The following is a 19,636-nucleotide window of genomic DNA, read 5'->3' as shown; positions in this document are numbered from 1 at the left end:
GTGGCACTGTAGTTATTGCAGTATTTTTCCATCTCTGTATATGTTAAATGACAGCCAATAAAACTGAACATTGTTGTGCTTTAATGGGAATAAAAAGCAGACATCTGGTTCTGGAGCGGTAGAAATTGTATGACAGGCGAGGATGCACATACAGGGTGTCATCTGGGAAATCAAACCCGCTCAGTTCACTTGCTCTGAAAGTCAGTGAACAGGTATGACTTCACATACAAGAAGGTGGAGAACTCCCACAGCAATTCTCTGCAAAGCCTGGCGAGGCTGTGAAGGGAGGAGAGAGAAAGAGAGAGAGAGAGAGAGTGCGACAGGAAGGTGAGAAAAGGAACAGATGGAGAGATGCAGGGACTCTACATTTACAGTCATTTAAAACAGGTGCTATACATAGCCAAGCTTTCAACCCATCATCTCATCTAAATGATATCATTACAGCCAGAAGTCATTAAAAAAAAAAATCTTTTCCCTTGGACTATATAGATTTCCTTCCTCTCCCTGGGGTGTGGGGATGAAAATGAATTTAAGGCCCCTCAAGTCATTGAATTTGCTTTTTATCACCCAATAGCCATGCTACATATGTGCCATTGTGCTGTATATAGGATTAGAGAGGATCTTTTCTGCCTGACTGGCTACCAGCTCTCAGCAACAAGATGAGGATCATTTCCCCTGCTGAGAAAAGCTCCACTCAGCCTAGACGAAGCACTCAGCACACACCCCACTGGTGTTTAGTATGGATCTTCCCTCACATACCACCAATCTTTATCAACATGTGCGGCATTTGAGATTGGAAAAACATATGTCCCCAAAGGATGTTTTACATAGGTGAGAAAAAGATATGTTTATATAGCTTGAAAATCTCATCAGCACCTTTCAAAGTTTCCTCAACAAACTCCAGTTTCCTGAAAAGCTCTTTTATGATACATCAAGCAAGAAAGAAAACCTACGCATTTGTGGAGATCTTTATTGTTCCCCACCATCATCACTACCACCAGCAAAGCCCTGTATGATCAGTCTGAAGGGTCATATTCTGAATTAATGGGTGTCACACCATCCTCCACATGGGGTCTCATGATGGATCTTTTGATGCACATTTCTCTGCCCTTTGAAGCCTATATTCTTTTCCTCAGAACAAGGGCCAGGATAGGGGCTGTGTGGTGCAGGATCCTCCTGAGCTGTTTATTTTAGGAGGTTCTGCCTGTTTACATCAAATTCTTCACCACAGAAGGGCTGGTAATTGCAACCAGTGTACATTGTGTACAGTGTATTCTAATCAAGAGATGGTTACTGACACAACTGTTTGATACAGTGTGTCTGGTTTCCACTTGGTGGTCACCGCCTGAGCAGTTGAATGGATGAGTCAGTAGCAAAGAAACCATCATTCAGCTATTTCATCAACATAATCATCATCATCTTAGTCATATCTGAATTTGTTGGATTTTTGACATTCACAATATGACAAGGATCAGCCAAACACAGCTATTTCTGGACAAGAAATCTGAATAAGAGTGTAGTTGTAGTTGTCTTTTTTATTGACCAGAGAAGATGGGCATCAGGATCAACATGAGGGAACATTACAACTGTTTGTTTTGATTGTTTTGTCGTGACAAAAAACACAACTGTAAACATGGTGAAGCCAAACAATGATGTAGTGGCTTGGCACGACATTTCTATCATCTATGCAACTTTACACGATTATGACTTAGGGTTTCTTGCCCAAGTGAGAATTTCAACTGAGTGCCATGAAGACTGTATTATTACTCTTATTAAGGTTCTTATTAAGGCTCAGTCACACCATTTCAACATCATTTAATGCTGAAAAATTTCAAAATCAACTTATTTATTGGAACTGTGCGATCAGCATTTTTAAAGATGCAGAAGATGCAAAAATATTTGTCATCGAGTTCAACAACAACATCAACAACATGCAAATCGTGCCATCAACTTATGGCAAACCATCTTAACAGTGTTAAATTTCCAATTACAATGGAGGATTGCCTTGCTGTGTACCATCCATTTTTATTTAAATATTCTACAAAAGTCATGGTTTGTAGGCAGTTGTCTGACTAAACTATAAGCTTATTGTTCAGTTAGTGGCCAAGGTAACTTGCTTCTTCACTTACACCTATCAAGACTGATTAGTGCTTGTATGTGCCCAGTAGCCCCCATTAGCTTGTCTCCTGCAGTAGTTCACCAACTAGCTTTACTAGAACATGAGTAGCCTCTATGTTGTCAAGCTTCTAGAATAACATATTTTGTTGAGACTGTATTTCTCACTGATTTCACTCTATCTATCTATCTATCTATCTATCTATCTATCTTGCTTTCCATTGGCTTGGCTACTGCAATTTTCAGCTAATGGTCCGACCCCAACCCCCCACCCCGTGTCTTTCTCTCAGTCACTCTCTCTCATTTCAGCCTTGAGGCGTCCTGTTTCAGCTCCTTCGCTTTCAGTCACAATGCTGTGGAGAGGGTGAATGGGTGGGGGGCATTTAAGAGAGCAGTAGGTGGGAGTGGAGTCTGACCGCAGAGGGTCTACTGTTTAAGAGAAAGGGAATTCTCTCCTTCACTCACTCTCTCCCTCTCCCCCCTCTCTCTCTCTGCTGCTCTCCGTCTCTCTATCCTTCTCTCTCGCCCTCACCCTCTTTCTCCTCACTGGCTGCACATCAGCCAGCTCTCTAGGTAGACTCGAGTAAACACTCTAAGAGAACAGAGAGAAGAGGGAAGATGACAGAGCTGTCAGCATTCTGAGAGATACAGACTGGTGAGAACATTTGCCAGGGCTGGCTGATAAGGCTATCTTCAACACTGCTTAGATTTTCTAATCAGTGGAAAGGCTGTGAGCATTGTGTGTGAGGTAAGTCACCTTCTTTACCTGCATGGAATGGATGTGTTTGAATGGGAACGGATTGAATTGGCTGATTGCTTCACCTAATTAGGATGAATGAGAAAACTGAATTGCATAGCTTGACAGTTTAACCACACTCTCTCAGCTTACCCCCCACTTTTATAGAAGTTGATGTTAAAACTTTAAGGTGGAATTATTTTCTGCTTTAGTTGTTTTTATGAAATGCATTGAAGGACTAAAACGAATGATCATTAAGAAATTTTCTGTTGATTATTATTTGTTTAACCTACCAAATGTAAATAAATAAATAAAAATACTGAAAAATGTTAATATCTCTCAAGTGCTAATATCTTTAAAGTGATCTTAAAATCACTAATAAACCTAAAAAATGTGATATTTTTGCTTGATAAATGACTCACATTATTAATTGATTTTTTAATGATGTCAGTTAATTGACTCTTTTATGGCTAATGTATTGACAGTGACTATATTCTCGCTCCAGTGATGACTATGGGTACTGTTAACAAGAAAAGCGGCTTCCTTAATTCATCCTCATGTTTTACAAGAGAGGACTTCAGAGACAGGTTTCATTTTGCTCTTTACTGCATGCACCTGGATGCCAATTATGTTTTACTGTGAAAGTTTTTCCTCTTGCTGGCTATTTTCTATTCATTACCGAGGCAGTTAAAAAAGTAATCTTTCCAGAGATTGAAGTCAGTGATGATTCACTGAATTATTCTGCTTGCATTAGGGCTGAGGCTGAGTTGTGGTCCGATGGGTTAGCAGAGAATAGATGGGTTGGGTATGTGTGCGTGTGTGTGTGTGTGTGGCTTGCCAGAGTAGGTCCAGCTGTACACTTTATGATTGCCAGCAGACAGTAGGCTTGTGTAACCCAGGAGACAGACAGCTGCTCTGTATTAGATGCTGCTGGTTGGTTCCTCTCCCAGATCTCAAGAATACACACTGCGGGCTGTAAACTGGCAGCTTTACTGACACACATGTACACACACACACACACACACACACACTCACTACTGTTCATTTCCATGTGCTTCCCAGTCTCCCATCTCCAGGTCGGCTTCATTTGTTTGTCAGTTGTGTCCCATGGGGACATTGCAGAAAGAGAAACAGACAACATAAAGGAAAGGATGTTTGATGGATCAGTAAATAAACTGGTATCTACTGACATGGGGTTTTGACAGTTTTGAGGATATACATTATTTCTGGATTACTGCCAATTGCTAATATTTACCATCCATTAGTTTGTTTTAATATTTTGATTAAAGCAAGTCTAAGAAAACAACTACCTCTTTAGTCACAAGTGTCAATTACAAGATAAGTGTAAAATAGAGTGCAACAGTAGCACACGAAGAGAAGACATTACTGACAATACTGAGTCAGCAACTTGCTCCCTCACTCAGCAAGTCTGGAATATCACTTACATGGCAATATTTACATAAAATTTGCTAACATTAGTGAACCATAGCCACCTGGTCATACCAGACCAAGTAAGGCTGTAGCAGGAAAAACTTCTGGGTGTATTGTCCTTACTGCTTATGACTGCAACCTTTCATTTGTAAGAGAATCAATGTGCTATTTCTGCTTTCAAAATATATAGTCTTGTTTTACAGTTTTCAGCCTCAGCCTGCAATCCTATTCTTGCTAGGGGGAACAAAACTGTACTCAGATCACCTTTGGATATTGACAATCTCAGCTGAAAGCAGATAAAAATCTTTAAAGTGTGTTAGTAGCTCTAAAAGACAGGGTTAAGTGGAATATACTGCACATTTACACTCTGTACACCTGAAATAATTTGAAGAAACTTGTATCCTCATGGTAGATTTATGTACTTCTTAGAATGAGAAGGTTTGGAGGGCTTGAGAGAGGAAAGTGGGTGAGTGACTTGGGAGAGAGAAGTGAGTGTGTATGGACATATAAGGTGGGCTGTGATAGAGGAGACCCAAAGGATACCAGGGCAGCATCTGCCGGATGGTATTTGTGTATGATGAGGAGATGTAGACACAATGAAGTAGCTTGGGTGTGTTTCACCAGCTGTAGCTTCAGATTCACTGCAGGCTTGTCAGTCCATCTGACAAATCTCTTGGAAGGATTTTGTTTAATTCTGATCTGTTTTCACAACTTAATGTTTTACAGATATATCAAGTGTAGGTTTCTGCTCTTACGACTACCTCTGCATAACAGACATGCTATCTGATCGTAGGTGGCAGTGCAGGCTTGGTGCATTAATGTTTCATGATGCTTTGGCTGCACATATGAGTAGCCACTGATAGTGACACCCGGCATAACGATGAGTGGGAAATGGGCCTTTGTTTGGACAGCTGTTAGCTCCCAACGCTCCATGCCCTACAAAGCTCTCTGAGAGGGTGACTGTCTTTAACCCCACTTAGCTCCTCCACTGGTGATTGAAAGCAAACAATAATTGTGGGTATTCATAATGACCCACGTTGGGCAAGACTCAGGGGAGATGCAGAGATGTTTTGGTTAGACTAAACAAATGTCATCTTTAATTCAGGCTGATCCAGATTCCCTTTGCTGCCTCCTCCCATGCTCTTCCTATTGTCTTTATTCTTGTTTCCGGTTGTGGTGTTCATTGAAATTTAGTCATATTTGACTTAATATATTGGTACATCTTTGAATAATTTCACCTGGATTTTGCTGCCCAGTGGACATGACCACCTGTGGTCCAGATGGTTCTCAATATGTGAATGTAGCAAACCCCTTGACACATGCAGCACAGGGAAACTGAATATCTATTGTTAAAAGAGGAGAGCGTGGCATTTGTAGTTTTAGTCAAATAGTAATACAGAAATCCTTGCTTGAAGTATAGCTATTAATACATTTTTGCACAGATATGAATGGTTATCAGAGGATGGATTCTGTTGACTTTGGTGATACTTTTTTGTGGTTGTGTCAGATTTATATTCTAATTTGTGCAGTACTTGTGCAGTAATTCTCTCTGTTATCATTATTTCCCATATGATAAGCAGAAATGAAATAGGGAAGTGCAGTACTGGTTTATGAGCAAATACCTGCAGAATGAATAACATTCCCCATCAGCCTCAGCTAAAGCTTTTCTTTTATGCTGATTTGCAAATGCTAACACTCTAAAATGCTAAACTAAGAGGATACAAATTATACCCACTTAAGATCCACATGCTAGCATTGTCATTATGAGCACATTAGCACGCTGATGTTTGCATTAAGGCCAAAGTACTGCAACGTGTAAGTGCAATGGATGTATTAAGGAGAAATATAGTCTCACAGACCAGCGAGGACATCAACTACAGATTCCAAGAGGGCATCAATAACATTTGGAATATCACTCACTTTTTTACGTCATGTATACTTAATTTTTGAATTAAGCTCATATTATCAGGGTATGGAGGACAAATCTTGTTTTCTCAAATTCAAAGATTCTTGACTGGACTTGTAGGGTTGCATCACAGAGTAGTGTGATGTCTTTTTTCTATTCATTACTTTTGTATTTGAATAAATGTTTCTAAGGGTTGGACTTTGTACCAGTGAGTGTATTCTCCCCACAAAAGTCACCACAGTCTTTTCCTGTGTCCCAGTCCGCTCCAGTCAGATTAACCATCATCACAGAACAAAGACCCCCCTCAAAGAAATCCAGTCTTTTAACCATCCCAGATGGTTTTTAATGCTCCTTCGATGCTAATGTGTGACGGGAAAGGAGTGGAAGTCTTGGAGCTGTGGGATCCGGGATGCCTTTGTACTGCCCTGCCCTCTGTTGGGGCAGCCAATAGATGAACACATGTGGGTAGATACTTCACTCTAACACTTTACCTCCACCAATGACCTCGCACATTGGAATGCATGAGCTATAATGTTCTTGGAACATGATGGGGCCCCATTTGAGAGGGGCAGACAATTTAAATTGGGAAAAATGGTAAAAAACGGGGAAGCCAATGAAGAGCCGACCCTGGGGACTCGGGTCATTAGGCTCATACAAGTGTCTGAATGGAAGGCACTCCCAATTTGGACACGGAACACGCTTCAGGCTTTCATCACAGACAAGGACAAACAGATGTCTGGGTATCACAGCCAACATGCATGCTTCTATTTCTAGTGAAGAGAAAAAAATCCTTTCCATCCTGTTTGAATGGAAGTAACCAATAAACCTCCAGTGTAAAGTGCTGAAATATGCAGTCTTTGAAAGGCCTTGAAAACTCCTCTACATGTTTACTCAGCATTCTTTGGACTTTATTTAAAAAAAAAATCTCCCTCCAGTGTCTGAATTTACCATTCTAGTCCCTCTACAACTCAAACATGTAAGACAGAGAAAGGGTTTTTTTATCCTCTGGTTTAAAAATTGTTTTATTTGGTACATAAAAAGAAGAATCCAGACAGTTCAGGATCACCAAGTATGTTCAGTAATATCTTTCAGTCTTTTAGCCAACTGATTCATTCTGATAAATTTCCACACTCCTTTATGTTAAGTCTGCTGTTGCTGACAATACACCGGTGGTGATTGCATGTTCAAATGCTCACAAGAAGTGACACTCATGCAAAAGAAGTCAGCCAAAGCTCTTTTGAGATTGTGAGGAGACTGTGCTCTCACCTTACAGCTCATTACCTGAGAGGGAGGGTGTTAGTTACATGTTAAGTTTAGATGAGTCCCAGAAGTAGACATCAATACCTCTGTGTAGCATTACGACACAGGCAAGTCAGATTTTTATAGTAATTGCAGTGCAGTGTAAATGCAGAGGAGAGGAAGTAGGTAGAACAGAGGCCTACGCAATTACAAGTGTCTGGAGAAAACAGCAGGTGGATGTGCTATAAAGGCTGCCAAACCCCCACACCACACAGAGTTAGGCTAATAAACAGTGGGCCACCAGTACCCAGCATGTTAAAAAGCTTATGAACAATGACTAGCATCTAACCTCTCCATCTGGACCCAGTGAGAACAGCAGTGCAAGGGGGAGGCACTGCAGGGGAAGAGCTATAAAGAATATTGATGGGTCTCACGGCAAGGCGTGAGTCAAGCCGTAAAAAAACTAAATTGAGATTTGACTGTCTGCTATACAACTGACCCAACGAGCACTGTCGTTCGCCCAACATTCGTTTTCTCCATATCATAGTGTCAAAGTCGAAAATTGGTTTTGGTCGAGGAAACTGACTTTTTTGGTGCAGTATCAGTCAGATATGTCAACTCTGGCTCCAAATCACTCTGGCGGTTCTGTGAGCGTGATAGGGCTCAGCCTTGGCAGAGCACTCTCTCTGAGTATCCAGATAAGTGTTTCTGCTGGTATCTCTGATCCAGCCTCCTCATCCGCCTTATCAGCCATGAACACACTTACCCCCACCACTCCCCCGCTATCTGTGTCATCGAATCCAATGAGGTCACAGCAGAGCCAATGAGCGTAGCTCCAGTTTGATGAAACCAGTCTTCTCTTCTTCCATCAAAAACAGTGTATTCCCTATTTCATTTCTGTTTACCATATGGGAAATAATGATAACAGAGAGAACTGCTGTGAGAATATTGATATGCTTTATTGATTTCATGTCACTGCCCTCAGTAAGATTTGTTTGGTGTGAGTAGCAATAGAAAGATATTATTTTCAGAGCAACAGAACAACCACATTAGCCTGGCGTTCTTAAACTGTCAGGACCACGAGGAGCAAAAAGAATCCTCTAATTCCTTTGAGGCAACTTAAGTAATTGTGTTTAGAATAAAATATGAAGAGTCAGTTTCAGAATTTTGGCTGCACGCTCCATCTTTCAAGACATTTTCTTGAAACAAGTGAAAATATATTTATTTTAAATATTCCTAATTTAGTAGTTTCTCCAGTTTATATTAGATTTTGGCCACTTGGGGGCAGTAGAACAGTCTGTTAACACAACACCTTATAAAATGGTTGTAGATAACCACCTGTAGGCCTGCAACACCTGATTATTGCCAACTGTGACAGCGCTGGTGTCGTTTTCACCTGATGAGTGTGTGTGTGTGTGTGTGTGTGTGTGTGTGTGTGTGTGTGTGTGTGTGTGTATGTATCATCATGGTAATATGTGGTCCTGGGGACAACTATTTTGAACTACCACAGAGGTGGTTCTGAGAATTTTGGCAGTAACATCAACATGTTGTGACTGGGATGATCCAAGTTGGTATCTAGTTTAAATTTGTGAGTTATCTATCTATATTAGTTATCTGAGTAAAATTTTATATGTTACATATCATAAAATAATTGCAAGATAACATTTAAATTACTTGTTTGGTCTGGCCAACAGCATGATATATTTACATTTACAAAATTTTTGTATGAGAAATGACATGAAAAGGAATGGGCTCAGATTCATTTTCTCATGATAGACTGATCAATTAGTCAAGTAATCAATAAACCTTTAAACATGTTGACAGAGGTGTCTATTTACACATCCAATAGGCAGATAAAAACTTTATGTTGCTGTGATGACAACAGTACAACTGAACCACACATGTGGGACACAAGTAGAGACAAAAAAAAACATGATGATTGATTGATCAATGAAGATCTGCCATCGTTTTATACTTGAAGCATATGAATTAATTAACCTATGAACTATTAGAAATGACAGAGGAGCAGACTGAGAGGAGGCTGGTCTGCCACTTAGGTGTGTCATAATGTCATGACCTGAACACATTACTGTCATACTGTATTTGAACCAAATCTTCCACTCAGCCTTGTCTTACCTACTCTCTTCCCCCACGATCAAATGAGTCAAAACTGACTGCTACTGCAACGCTGCATCTCTTCAGCCATTAAGCCAGCAGCTTACCTCATCATTCTGCCGTCTGGATTTTGTATAGTTCAGCCCAACAGCATTGGCCACATAAGTCATAAAAGGCAGGAAGAGAAAGATAGCGTGTGTCTTCCAGAGCATGAGGTGATAAATTTTGAAAAACCTTTTCTGAGAAGCAGAAACAACTGTACCATCGATCATGCATCAAGCAGTCAACTCAGGCTATGCCTCTTCCTGGAAATTCATTTCTGTGTTTGATGATTATAACTCACAGCCATAGTGCTGTCCTCAGCAACTTGCTGTCTCTCTGGCCATGACCTTGGTGGATATACAGTATCCAAATCAATATTCACCTGCTCTAGCTCAGGACATATCCTTGCAGGCAAGTTGATTATGATGAATATATTTATCAACAGATTTCAGTTATAGTGGATTTGTGGTTCTGATATCTGACATGAGATCTCTTTAAGGTGGAACTAGAAAAATACTATACATAAAATACTATATTTATTTCACAGTTCTTGACATGGAAGTGAGTGTCCATGACTGAGGCCCATTTCCTTGTCATTTTCCCCTTTTACAGTGTGACATTATTGCAAGGTGAAAAGAGCCCCAGACAATAAACCTTCATTCAGTCCTTATACCAGCGACCCAGATTTGGATTCTGTACCAAAGAAGGCAAGCTGAGTTTTTGTCATGGGTGACCTACAAAACTAGGCATGCTTGATAAATTCTTCAGAAATGAAAAGAGAGCTTGTGCATCCTATCAGACCTGTTTAACATACAGTCCTGGGACTTGAGTCGTAGTTGTGGTCATTGAATATTTACAGCTTTTACACATCAAGTGGGGCACACTGCTTCATTATTCAGTTTGTTTGTTGTCGAGTTTTCAGATGGATGCTGTGGTGTCTGTTCACACTGCTGCCATTATCCACTGACTGTTTTCAAATCTTTCTTTTCACTTGATTCCATCTTGGTCTACTTATAAATAACTTACCATATTTTGTCGTTGCACAGACTGATAACACTTAACTTTAACAAATTACATTTTCTATTCAAAACAGCTATACAGATAACCACTGCTGAATGCTTACCGTCTGATGGGTTCTGTTCTTGGACCTACCATATGGTAGAATCTCAGAAAAGGTGATCTACAGTGACGATTAAGTTTGTCAGCATGGGGTCCTGGCTGAATTTGAAAGAAATCCTGACTTCTGCATAAGATATCTGCATTTCTCCCCAGACAGAAAGTCTGCTCATCAATCTTTCAATAAACTGAAAGTAAAACAGATGGGAGACAGTAGCAGGAAAGAATAACATTGGTAAAGTAATCATCCATTTTTCAGTTTAAAATGCAAACTAGATCGCTGCTAAGTGATAGATCACTATAATAAGACAGATCTTTGCATGCCATGTTGGACTGGAGGAATCCAGTAGCTTATGGGGATTTGTGCTTACTGGACTATCCTGGTTTTACTCTTATCTTGATCCTCTTGGTCCTCCTTTGTGTGAAATAAATACATTCTCTTGATTTACTCAAGGATTATGGTTTTAACCTTACACAGCATGGCAGAAGCAACATCTAGGGACATGCTGGAAAACATTTCAAGTTCCTGCGAGGATGGAGGGAGTTACTGTTGCTTGAACAGGCTAGAGGTGCAATGTTTTTTACATTACAGTAATGGGAAAATCAGGGATGTACGAGAGGCAAAACTTATGTAAAGAGACACTTCTGTGGATTGTAAATTTTTGGCTCTTTGGATGCCACTGTTTCTATGGCACTGTACAAATGAAGCATGGAGTATCAGCTTTTGATTAAGAAGGTTTGTGCATACCACTGGCATGCATTTTTGGCTGCATGTTAGACACATAAAGTGCATAGATCTGTTGATGTTAAAAGCTTATTTGACTTATTTTGACTTTTCTCACCAGGGAAAAGAAAACATTGGTCATTTGGTTACACACGTTTAAAACAACCTATCTTAACCACTTCTTATTTTAATGATAATGATAAATCTCATAAGGCTGGAATGTTTGGAGTCTCTTTTTGTTACATTCATGTTTTTTTAATAGTTCATATGATTTCAAGTTGAAGTTTAAATTGTTGAGATTTGGGAGATGATAACACTTTCTCTATAGGGCAGTGTAGATCAGTTACACCACATGTGTGCACCAGCAGGTTTCCTCTGGTAAAATTCTCCTCACATTTGACCACAAGGCAGGCAACAAGCTTTGTTACTGTTTGAGAAGCTAACTATAGAACAAACCCAAGTGAGGGAATTACAAAGCAGTAGCACTCAGATTGTATCAAGTCCATGTCTATGGTGCCAGCAACCAGCAGCATTAGCATAATGCCAGGGCCACAGGGTGCCCATGAAGGAAGTCCAAACAGAGGATCAACTCTGTGTTTCTCAGGGTCACACTCAGATTCTCTTATTGTGATTGTTGTGCTTCTCATTAAAGATTAGTAGATAGAAGTTAATGGGAGAAAAGGTCAGATCAAATAATTTCTCAGACTTTGTGGAGGTTTCTTCTCTTAATCTATTTCTGAATAAAGCTGAGTTTTGCCAGCTCCACAGATTCTCAGACAAAGCCTGCTTTGGTCTCTTAGGATTGCCTCGTTCAGAGGTCCATGTGGAGAGCAGCCACCCTTCAAAGTGGGAAAGCCAACCGTTCGCCCAAAACTAAAACCTTAACAGCAACTCAAAGCAATTTTCTGCCTATTTTGTGATTTAATCCCTGGTTTGTGATGCTTGATCACAGCAGTGTGACTGTATTGGTGTGTGTGTGTGGCCGTGTCTGTGTGACATAGCATGTTAGTAAGTGGGGGGGGGGCTCTTTTGGATCCCTGAGGGCACAGATCCTCAGCTACATTAGCACTTTTGCAGTCTACCCATCATGGAGGCGCTCATCCCTTCCTGTCTAATCAAGGGGCTAGGGACGGCTGGAGACGGCTGGGGGGGGGGGGGGGGTGAAACCGTGGGATCCTTCCAAGCTGAGCTCATCTGTCTGCTTGCCTAATCACATGTCAGGCTGGGATGAGGAGACCAAGCATCTCTTTCTGGAATATTACCTGCTGACTGTCAGCCCCCCTGTTCCTGCACACATGAAAATGCCCAGCAAAGATGCCCTGTGTTTTCACTCATCAGTGTTACTAAGTCAAGTATAGTGCAGAGAATTAAACCCCTTCATACATATTCCACCACAGGGTTGGAATATGCTGTGCGCCTGCAATCGTGCATTTTCATATCTGCTTATCCAGACATTCTCATGTTGGCTGCCAACAGCTGCTATTAACCTTTAGAGCTGTCAAGGCACACAGAGGTTTTATTAGAGTTAGGAAATGATCATTGTCAGCATCTCTGACAAGATGGGGTAAAAGGTACAAATATATAAACTTAAAAAAACAGTAGTGTATAGCTGTGCATGGAATCTGTTTTCATAATTCCTTCCTTTTGGTTCCAGTGCAAGTAGTAAGAATTCTTCATAAGCTTTCTGTGTATAAGTGACTGGAAATCTGATAATGAGAGACACAAAATACTTTAAGAATCAGTCCTGTTATTCATAATTACGCCTAATGTTAGATGAACATACTCAGACTTAAATGCAGCGAGGGCATACCTTTTACTAACCTGTAAATCCAATTTAACGCTAAGATCAAACAGCAAGTAAAAACATCTGGTTTAAAGATTTCCTTCTATACCACTACCTCAGCACATTTTTCCAGCAGACCTTTTAAAAGAATCATGTCTCAGAAGGTGAGAGCAATAAGAATCATGTTACAGTACTAAAAAACCCAGTGGCTGTCAGGAGAGCAGAGCGAGAATGCTGACCTGCCTATTTGCAGGTAGCAGGGAACAAATGTCTGCACAAACACAGATGATATACATCAGTATTAATCTGTCAGCTTGGGTTCTGGTCTGGACTGTAGTGTAAAGAGGAGGCACCCCACCATGCAGATGTTGTTTGTCGCAACCTGTCTGAACATGATCAGAAAAAGAAAGCTTCAGATCTCCAAGGTCACATGCCGTCCCTGCAGTAATTGCTGCTCTTGGTACTCAGAGGAATTGTGAAAAGAATGCCCCAATGTTATCCACTAAGTGTGTGTCTATTCCACTGGGAGCAGAGGGGCTAAAATGGGTCAGAGGCAGCAGCAGGATAGGAGGTGGTCTTTTGTTATGGGCAACAGAAGAAGGTTAATTGTTCTTTAGTGGGATACTGTAATATTTCACTCTAGCTATGGTCCCTAATGTGAATGTATGTGTATGTGTGATGGGACTATGTTTTCAAATCTATCCTAAATGGCAAAGGCAAACCAGAAAAGTGAATACACACCAGGAATGTGTGTGAGGTCTGGTGCTTTCCACAAAAAGAAGAACTATGTGACAAAGAAATGTGGCTAGAAAGTAAATTTAAAAAGTAAACAATGAATCTTCCTCATTGTAGGACTCAAGACAAGAACACCAGCTTGATATCTGAATAGACTATTCTCCACTCAGCTGCTACTGCATCAGAGTCTGCAGAGCCAGGGCATCATCATGCAGATGAAAGGCTTTCTTTTAGGCTGCATGACTGTGGCCATGCTCCTCCAGTTTTCCTCAGCTGGCCTGGTGAAGGTCATCCGCCACCGCAGAGAGGCCCTGATGCCGAAGAAAACACAGGAGAACCTCACTCTGCCCCACCCCGACCAGCCGGTAGTGTTCAACCACGTCTACAACATCAATGTTCCCTCCACATCCCTCTGCTCTGTGGACCTTGACTCACCTGGAGCCACAGAGTTCAAACACAAGAGCGCCCAAATGGACATGCAGAACACCGAGCACATGGAGCACACGGTAGACGGTGACAATCAGATTGTTTTCACCCACCGCATCAATATCCCTAAGCAGGCATGTGGTTGTGACAACCAGCTGCCAGACATCAAGGATATCCTCAACAGGCTGGAGATGCTGGAGTCGGAGCTGTCTAGTCTGAGGGAGCAGTGCAGCAGTGGAACAGGCTGCTGTGGAGCTCAAGTTACAGGTATAACTTTACTGTATGTGCTCTTGTACCGTAATTAATGTACTTTAATGCCATGTTTGCATGCATGTAGTCAACTCAAGTAAAATTTCTTTGTGCTTCCAGTAAATCATGTCATGAATATGGATTTCAAATAACAACAAATGCAACATTATTTTAAAAGCTGCGCAAAGAAATATTTTTCTAAGACCAAAGCAATGGCTCTGTATCTTTTAGCTCATTAATCACAAATTGGCTGTATTGTTAATTACTGCTATGCTTTTTCCTAACATTGCTTAAGTTCATAGATTTATCTTCCAACCTTTTATGTAGCCATTGGCTTCCAATCATTTTACTAGGGTACAGAAATCAATATGGAAAACATAACAATAGCTTGAGGTAATTAATCTGTTACAGTGAATATGTAGTCATTACCATTTAATCTCATTTGCATAATTGTCAAACAATTATGTTGTTGTCAAATGATGATGCAGACTTTTTGTGAAAACTCTTGCTGTACCTGCATTACATCTGATTGACCCAACATCTGATTTGTTAGAATGCACATTGAGCAATAATCTTTAATGCAAACACTGGCAAAATTCTCATTATCACCTCATGTCTACGTTCCCTTTGGATTTGACTTGCATATCATACTCTTCTCCATGCTTCCTATCTATAAACAGACTCACACAAAAGCAAAACCCAAAAATAAGTACCTCAAAAACTAATTTCATACTTAAGAAAAAGGGTGTCAATGAGAAGGAAAAGACTTATCTAGACCTAAGGTAATCTAGACAACCAAATTCACAAAGTGCAGAAAGAGAAGACCCTGAAGACTGCCACATTTCTATTAACTGATATGGATTCACACAGTCTGCAGGAACTCAATCAAATCGAATTTTCTTGTTTGATTGAGGGGACTGTGGTATTTTGTGATGTTGCTTGATGCAGCTCTAGGATATGAGGCTAGAACTTACACATGTAGGCACTGTTTTACTGCAGGATTTGCAATCACTTTGGAATACTTTTAAAATACTTTCTTTCCCTTTCTTGCCTTCCTCAAGGTGAAGTGTCCACAAAGCCCTACTGTAACGGCCGGGGGAATTGGAGCGCTGACACCTGCAGCTGCGCATGTGAGCCTGGATGGAAGGGTCCCAACTGCACCGAACCTGAGTGCCCCAACGACTGCCAGGACCAGGGCCGCTGCGTGGATGGCAAATGTGAATGTTTTGAGGGCTTTGGTGGGGATGACTGTGGTATTGAGCTCTGCCTGCTGGACTGTGGTGACTACGGCCACTGTGTTGACGGGTCCTGCCTCTGTGAGGAGGGCTTCATCGGTGAGGACTGTACCCAGACCAACTGCCTCAACAACTGTCTAGGCCGTGGACGTTGCGTAGAGGATGAGTGTGTTTGCGACGAACCATGGACAGGCTTTGACTGCTCCGAACTCATCTGTCCAAACGACTGCTACGACCGCGGACGCTGTATCAACGGCACCTGCTACTGCGAGGAGGGCTACGCTGGGGAAGACTGCGGCGATCTCACTTGTCCCGGAAACTGTAACAATCGTGGCGCATGTGTGAATGGCCAGTGTATATGCCAGACCGGCTACAGTGGAGAGGACTGCTCAAAGCTCACCTGTCCCAAAAACTGCAATGAGAGAGGTCATTGTTTCAATGGGAAGTGCATCTGTGATCCAGGATTTGAGGGTGAAGATTGCGCCATCCTTTCGTGCCCTGACAACTGCAGTAACAGGGGCCAATGCATTAATGGAGAATGTGTATGTGATGTAGGATACCAAGGCGAAGACTGTAGCGAGCTTTCCTGCCCCAACAATTGCCAAAACAGGGGTCGCTGCATTGATGGACAGTGCATGTGTGACAAGGGTTACTCTGGGGAGGACTGTAGTGTCAAGACCTGTCCAAAAGACTGCATGGGACGTGGAGAATGCATAGATGGCAAGTGTATGTGCTTCGCCGGCTTTAAAGGTAAAGACTGCGGTGAGCTGACATGCCCCAATGACTGTCTGGATCGTGGCCACTGTGTGGACGGACAATGTGTTTGTCATATGGGTTTCACTGGTGAGGACTGCAGTGAGAAGACATGTCCCAAGAACTGTCTAGACAGAGGTTACTGCGTTGATGGCAACTGTGTGTGTTACGATGGTTTCACCGGACCAGACTGTTCCATGCTGACCTGCCCAGGGGACTGTCAGAACCAGGGACGTTGTGAGAATGGAGGGTGTGTCTGTGACGAGGGCTTCATTGGAGAGGACTGCTCTGAGGGTAAGACCAACCGTGCATTCATACTGTGCAGCTTTCCACATGTTCATTGCAGTGTTTTAATAGACTTCATTTATTCTGCTACTTGTGGGCGTGGGTGTTACAAAAAGCCTTAAATCTACATATCACTTTTTGGTCAATTCGGAGCACAATGTATATCAAGCTAAAAATGTTTGACATATTAATTCTGTAAAGTTAAGGTAGCTAATATATTGGCAAAATATTGCCTGTTTACACATCCATCAACAATAATTTTGATTCTTACTCCTGGTGACTTTATGAATGTAAATCCAATGTTAACCCAATATTTTCCTTTTAGCTCTATTTTTGCCTCCACCAACTCTTGAGGTGGTGAAATCATTATGTTTTCTAGCTAGTTGCTAATTTCGTTGACAATGAACGATGCTAAAATGGTCTTTAGAGCTAAGCCCGATGGTCAGGTGATAACTCTCAGCGAATTCATGACTTTGAATCACCCCTTTCACATTAAACAGTCATTTGAGTCAGTGTTCATGCAAAAATACTCATAAGTACTGCTTTTTAAGTAATACAACACGCATATTCCCACACTGCTTGATTTCACATAGACATAATTCAGACAATGTACCCAGGAGGCGTTGCATGGACAGCAGATTAACAGAGCAGCAGGAACCTCAGTTCTCTGTGGCTGAATCTAAACCTCCTATGTAGAGTCACGTCTATACTGTCATCACATGAGGTCTGCAAGGGTACAGGACCATGAAAAGACTGTATGTGTTTCTATGGAGATGAACAGAAAGAGTATTTCAGAGTATTTTTATAAACAGGTCCTGATGGTATTGATATTGGCAACTTATGTATGATATGTGTATATTTCAGATACATAGTAGCTGTAAAAGATATGATCAGAAAGTGCTGCAAAATGTTTACTTTTATGTGCTACCAAACACAATATTGTATCAACATTCATTCCTTAAATGAGGATCCTCTCACCACAGATGAACAAAAAACGTACACATTAATCCAAGTCCAAATTATTCAGCCTGTTTTACAACATCAGCAAATTTATATCCATCTATACAGCAGCTTATCCTTATGGGTTTGGCGGGGGCAGGAGCCAATCCCACCTGACATTGGGTGAGAGGGTACACCCTGAATAGGTCACCATTCATACCCACAGGCAGTTTAGAGTCTCCAATTAACCTAACTGACATGTCTTTGGACTGTGGGAGGAAGCCAGAGTACCCAGAGGGAATACACGCAAGCACAGGGAGAACATGCAAAAAAAGCCCCCAGGTGAACCAGGGTTCAAACCCAGAATGTTCTTGCTGTGAGGTGACAGTGCTAACCACTGCACCATTGAATTTGGACTTGCAAATCTGCAAATCTGACATTTGAACATCTGGATTCAGCCTCTCTGTGTCTATACAGGATGTGTTGTGGCACAGTATTATAGAGCTTTCTGTGTCGACACACTGATATGAGAGTGAGCTACATTGTTCACAATGCTGTTCATAATTTTTTGTTGTTTATCTTCATGTAGTTATATATTCCTACAGTGAGCTTGTGTGTATTCAGTCTTCAGTTCATATAATATATTTTCTGTAAAATATGAGTTGAGATAAAGACACTTGTTTCCATAAAAAATCAATTTCCAAATTTTCAAGGCATCTAGTTGATATAATCTTTTCTGTCACTTGTAAAAGTAAGATTATATACTTACTGGAATATTTCTGACAATACAATATTTAGAGAAAACTCCCATTACTATGTTCTGAACATTTTAAAATCTTCAATACAGATAATTGACTTTAAATGTTTCTCCACAGTCTCACCACCGAAGGACCTAAAAGTGGTTGAGGTCACCCCAGAGACAGTGGACTTGTCCTGGGAGAATGAGATGCGTGTGACAGAATACCTGATCACTTACGTGCCCACAGCAGCAGGAGGCCTAGAACTAGACTTGCGGGTGCCTGGGGACCAGAAGATGGCCACAGTTCGGGAACTTGAACCTGGTGTTGAGTACCTGATTAGCGTCTATGCTATTCTCAGCAACAAGAGGAGTGTTCCTGTCAGTGCTAGAGTGGCAACACGTATGTGATTCATCTCTTTGGCACTTTACAAAATGCAATATATAAATCTAGATTAAAGGTAGTTAGAGTTTTACTCCATTTCCCCCAGATCTGCCTGAGCCTGAAGGTCTCAAGTTCAAGTCAGTGCGGGAAACGTCAGTGGAGGTACAGTGGGACCCATTGGACATTCCCTTTGATGGCTGGAACCTCATCTTCAGAAACACAGTGAGTCCTGCTACCCATTATGTTAATGGAGCTTCTGTATTCCAGGAGGCTGTTGAACTCTAGAGCCTACCACATCCTCTGTCATTATCCACATTTTCCTCTGGTACAAACCATATACAAACCACTGCAGACCCCTGTCTCTAAATTCAGGAATTTCCCAAATCTGCATACATGAGGACCAGAGTAAATATCCTCTGGAAAATGGTTTAGCCAAGCCAAAATGAAAAAGACAGCAGTCAAAACTGTTAGCATGTCCAGCTCCAGCTGGTCTCACACAGCACATAGCAAATGTTACTGTATTTAATGTTTTATTTTCCTTTCTGAGTGCACATAGAAACCTTTCCAAACAGTGCTACTGGGATCTACTCAAAGCAGCTCTTTATTGAACCAAATACCCTGTCAGCTCTTAAGTCTAAACGCCACCCAGTGCGCCATTATGTATGATTTCAGTGTTTTTTTACCCC

General features: G+C 41.3%; 1 protein-coding gene across 3 annotated transcripts in view; it reads left to right on the top strand.

Annotated features, from left to right (window-relative positions):
* The first annotated feature begins 2,440 nt into the window (after window positions 1-2,440).
* Window positions 2,441-19,636, top strand: part of tncb (tenascin Cb) — a 46,489-nt gene continuing 29,293 nt past the window's right edge. For all 3 annotated transcript variants that reach the window (XM_018669524.1, XM_018669521.1, XM_018669525.1), the window contains exons 1-5: window positions 2,441-2,863; window positions 14,060-14,635; window positions 15,679-16,899; window positions 18,705-18,968; window positions 19,057-19,172. In XM_018669524.1, the coding sequence (XP_018525040.1) occupies window positions 14,152-14,635; window positions 15,679-16,899; window positions 18,705-18,968; window positions 19,057-19,172 (2,085 nt within the window). In that variant the 5' untranslated portion in view covers window positions 2,441-2,863; window positions 14,060-14,151. The remainder of the gene's footprint in view (window positions 2,864-14,059; window positions 14,636-15,678; window positions 16,900-18,704; window positions 18,969-19,056; window positions 19,173-19,636) is intronic.

The sequence above is a fragment of the Lates calcarifer genome, linkage group LG13, assembly GCF_001640805.2.
Source record: "Lates calcarifer isolate ASB-BC8 linkage group LG13, TLL_Latcal_v3, whole genome shotgun sequence".
NCBI classification, from domain to species: domain Eukaryota; kingdom Metazoa; phylum Chordata; class Actinopteri; family Centropomidae; genus Lates; species Lates calcarifer.
Note: the sequence above shows the minus strand (reverse complement) of the source record. Positions and strands in the feature narration are given on the sequence as shown.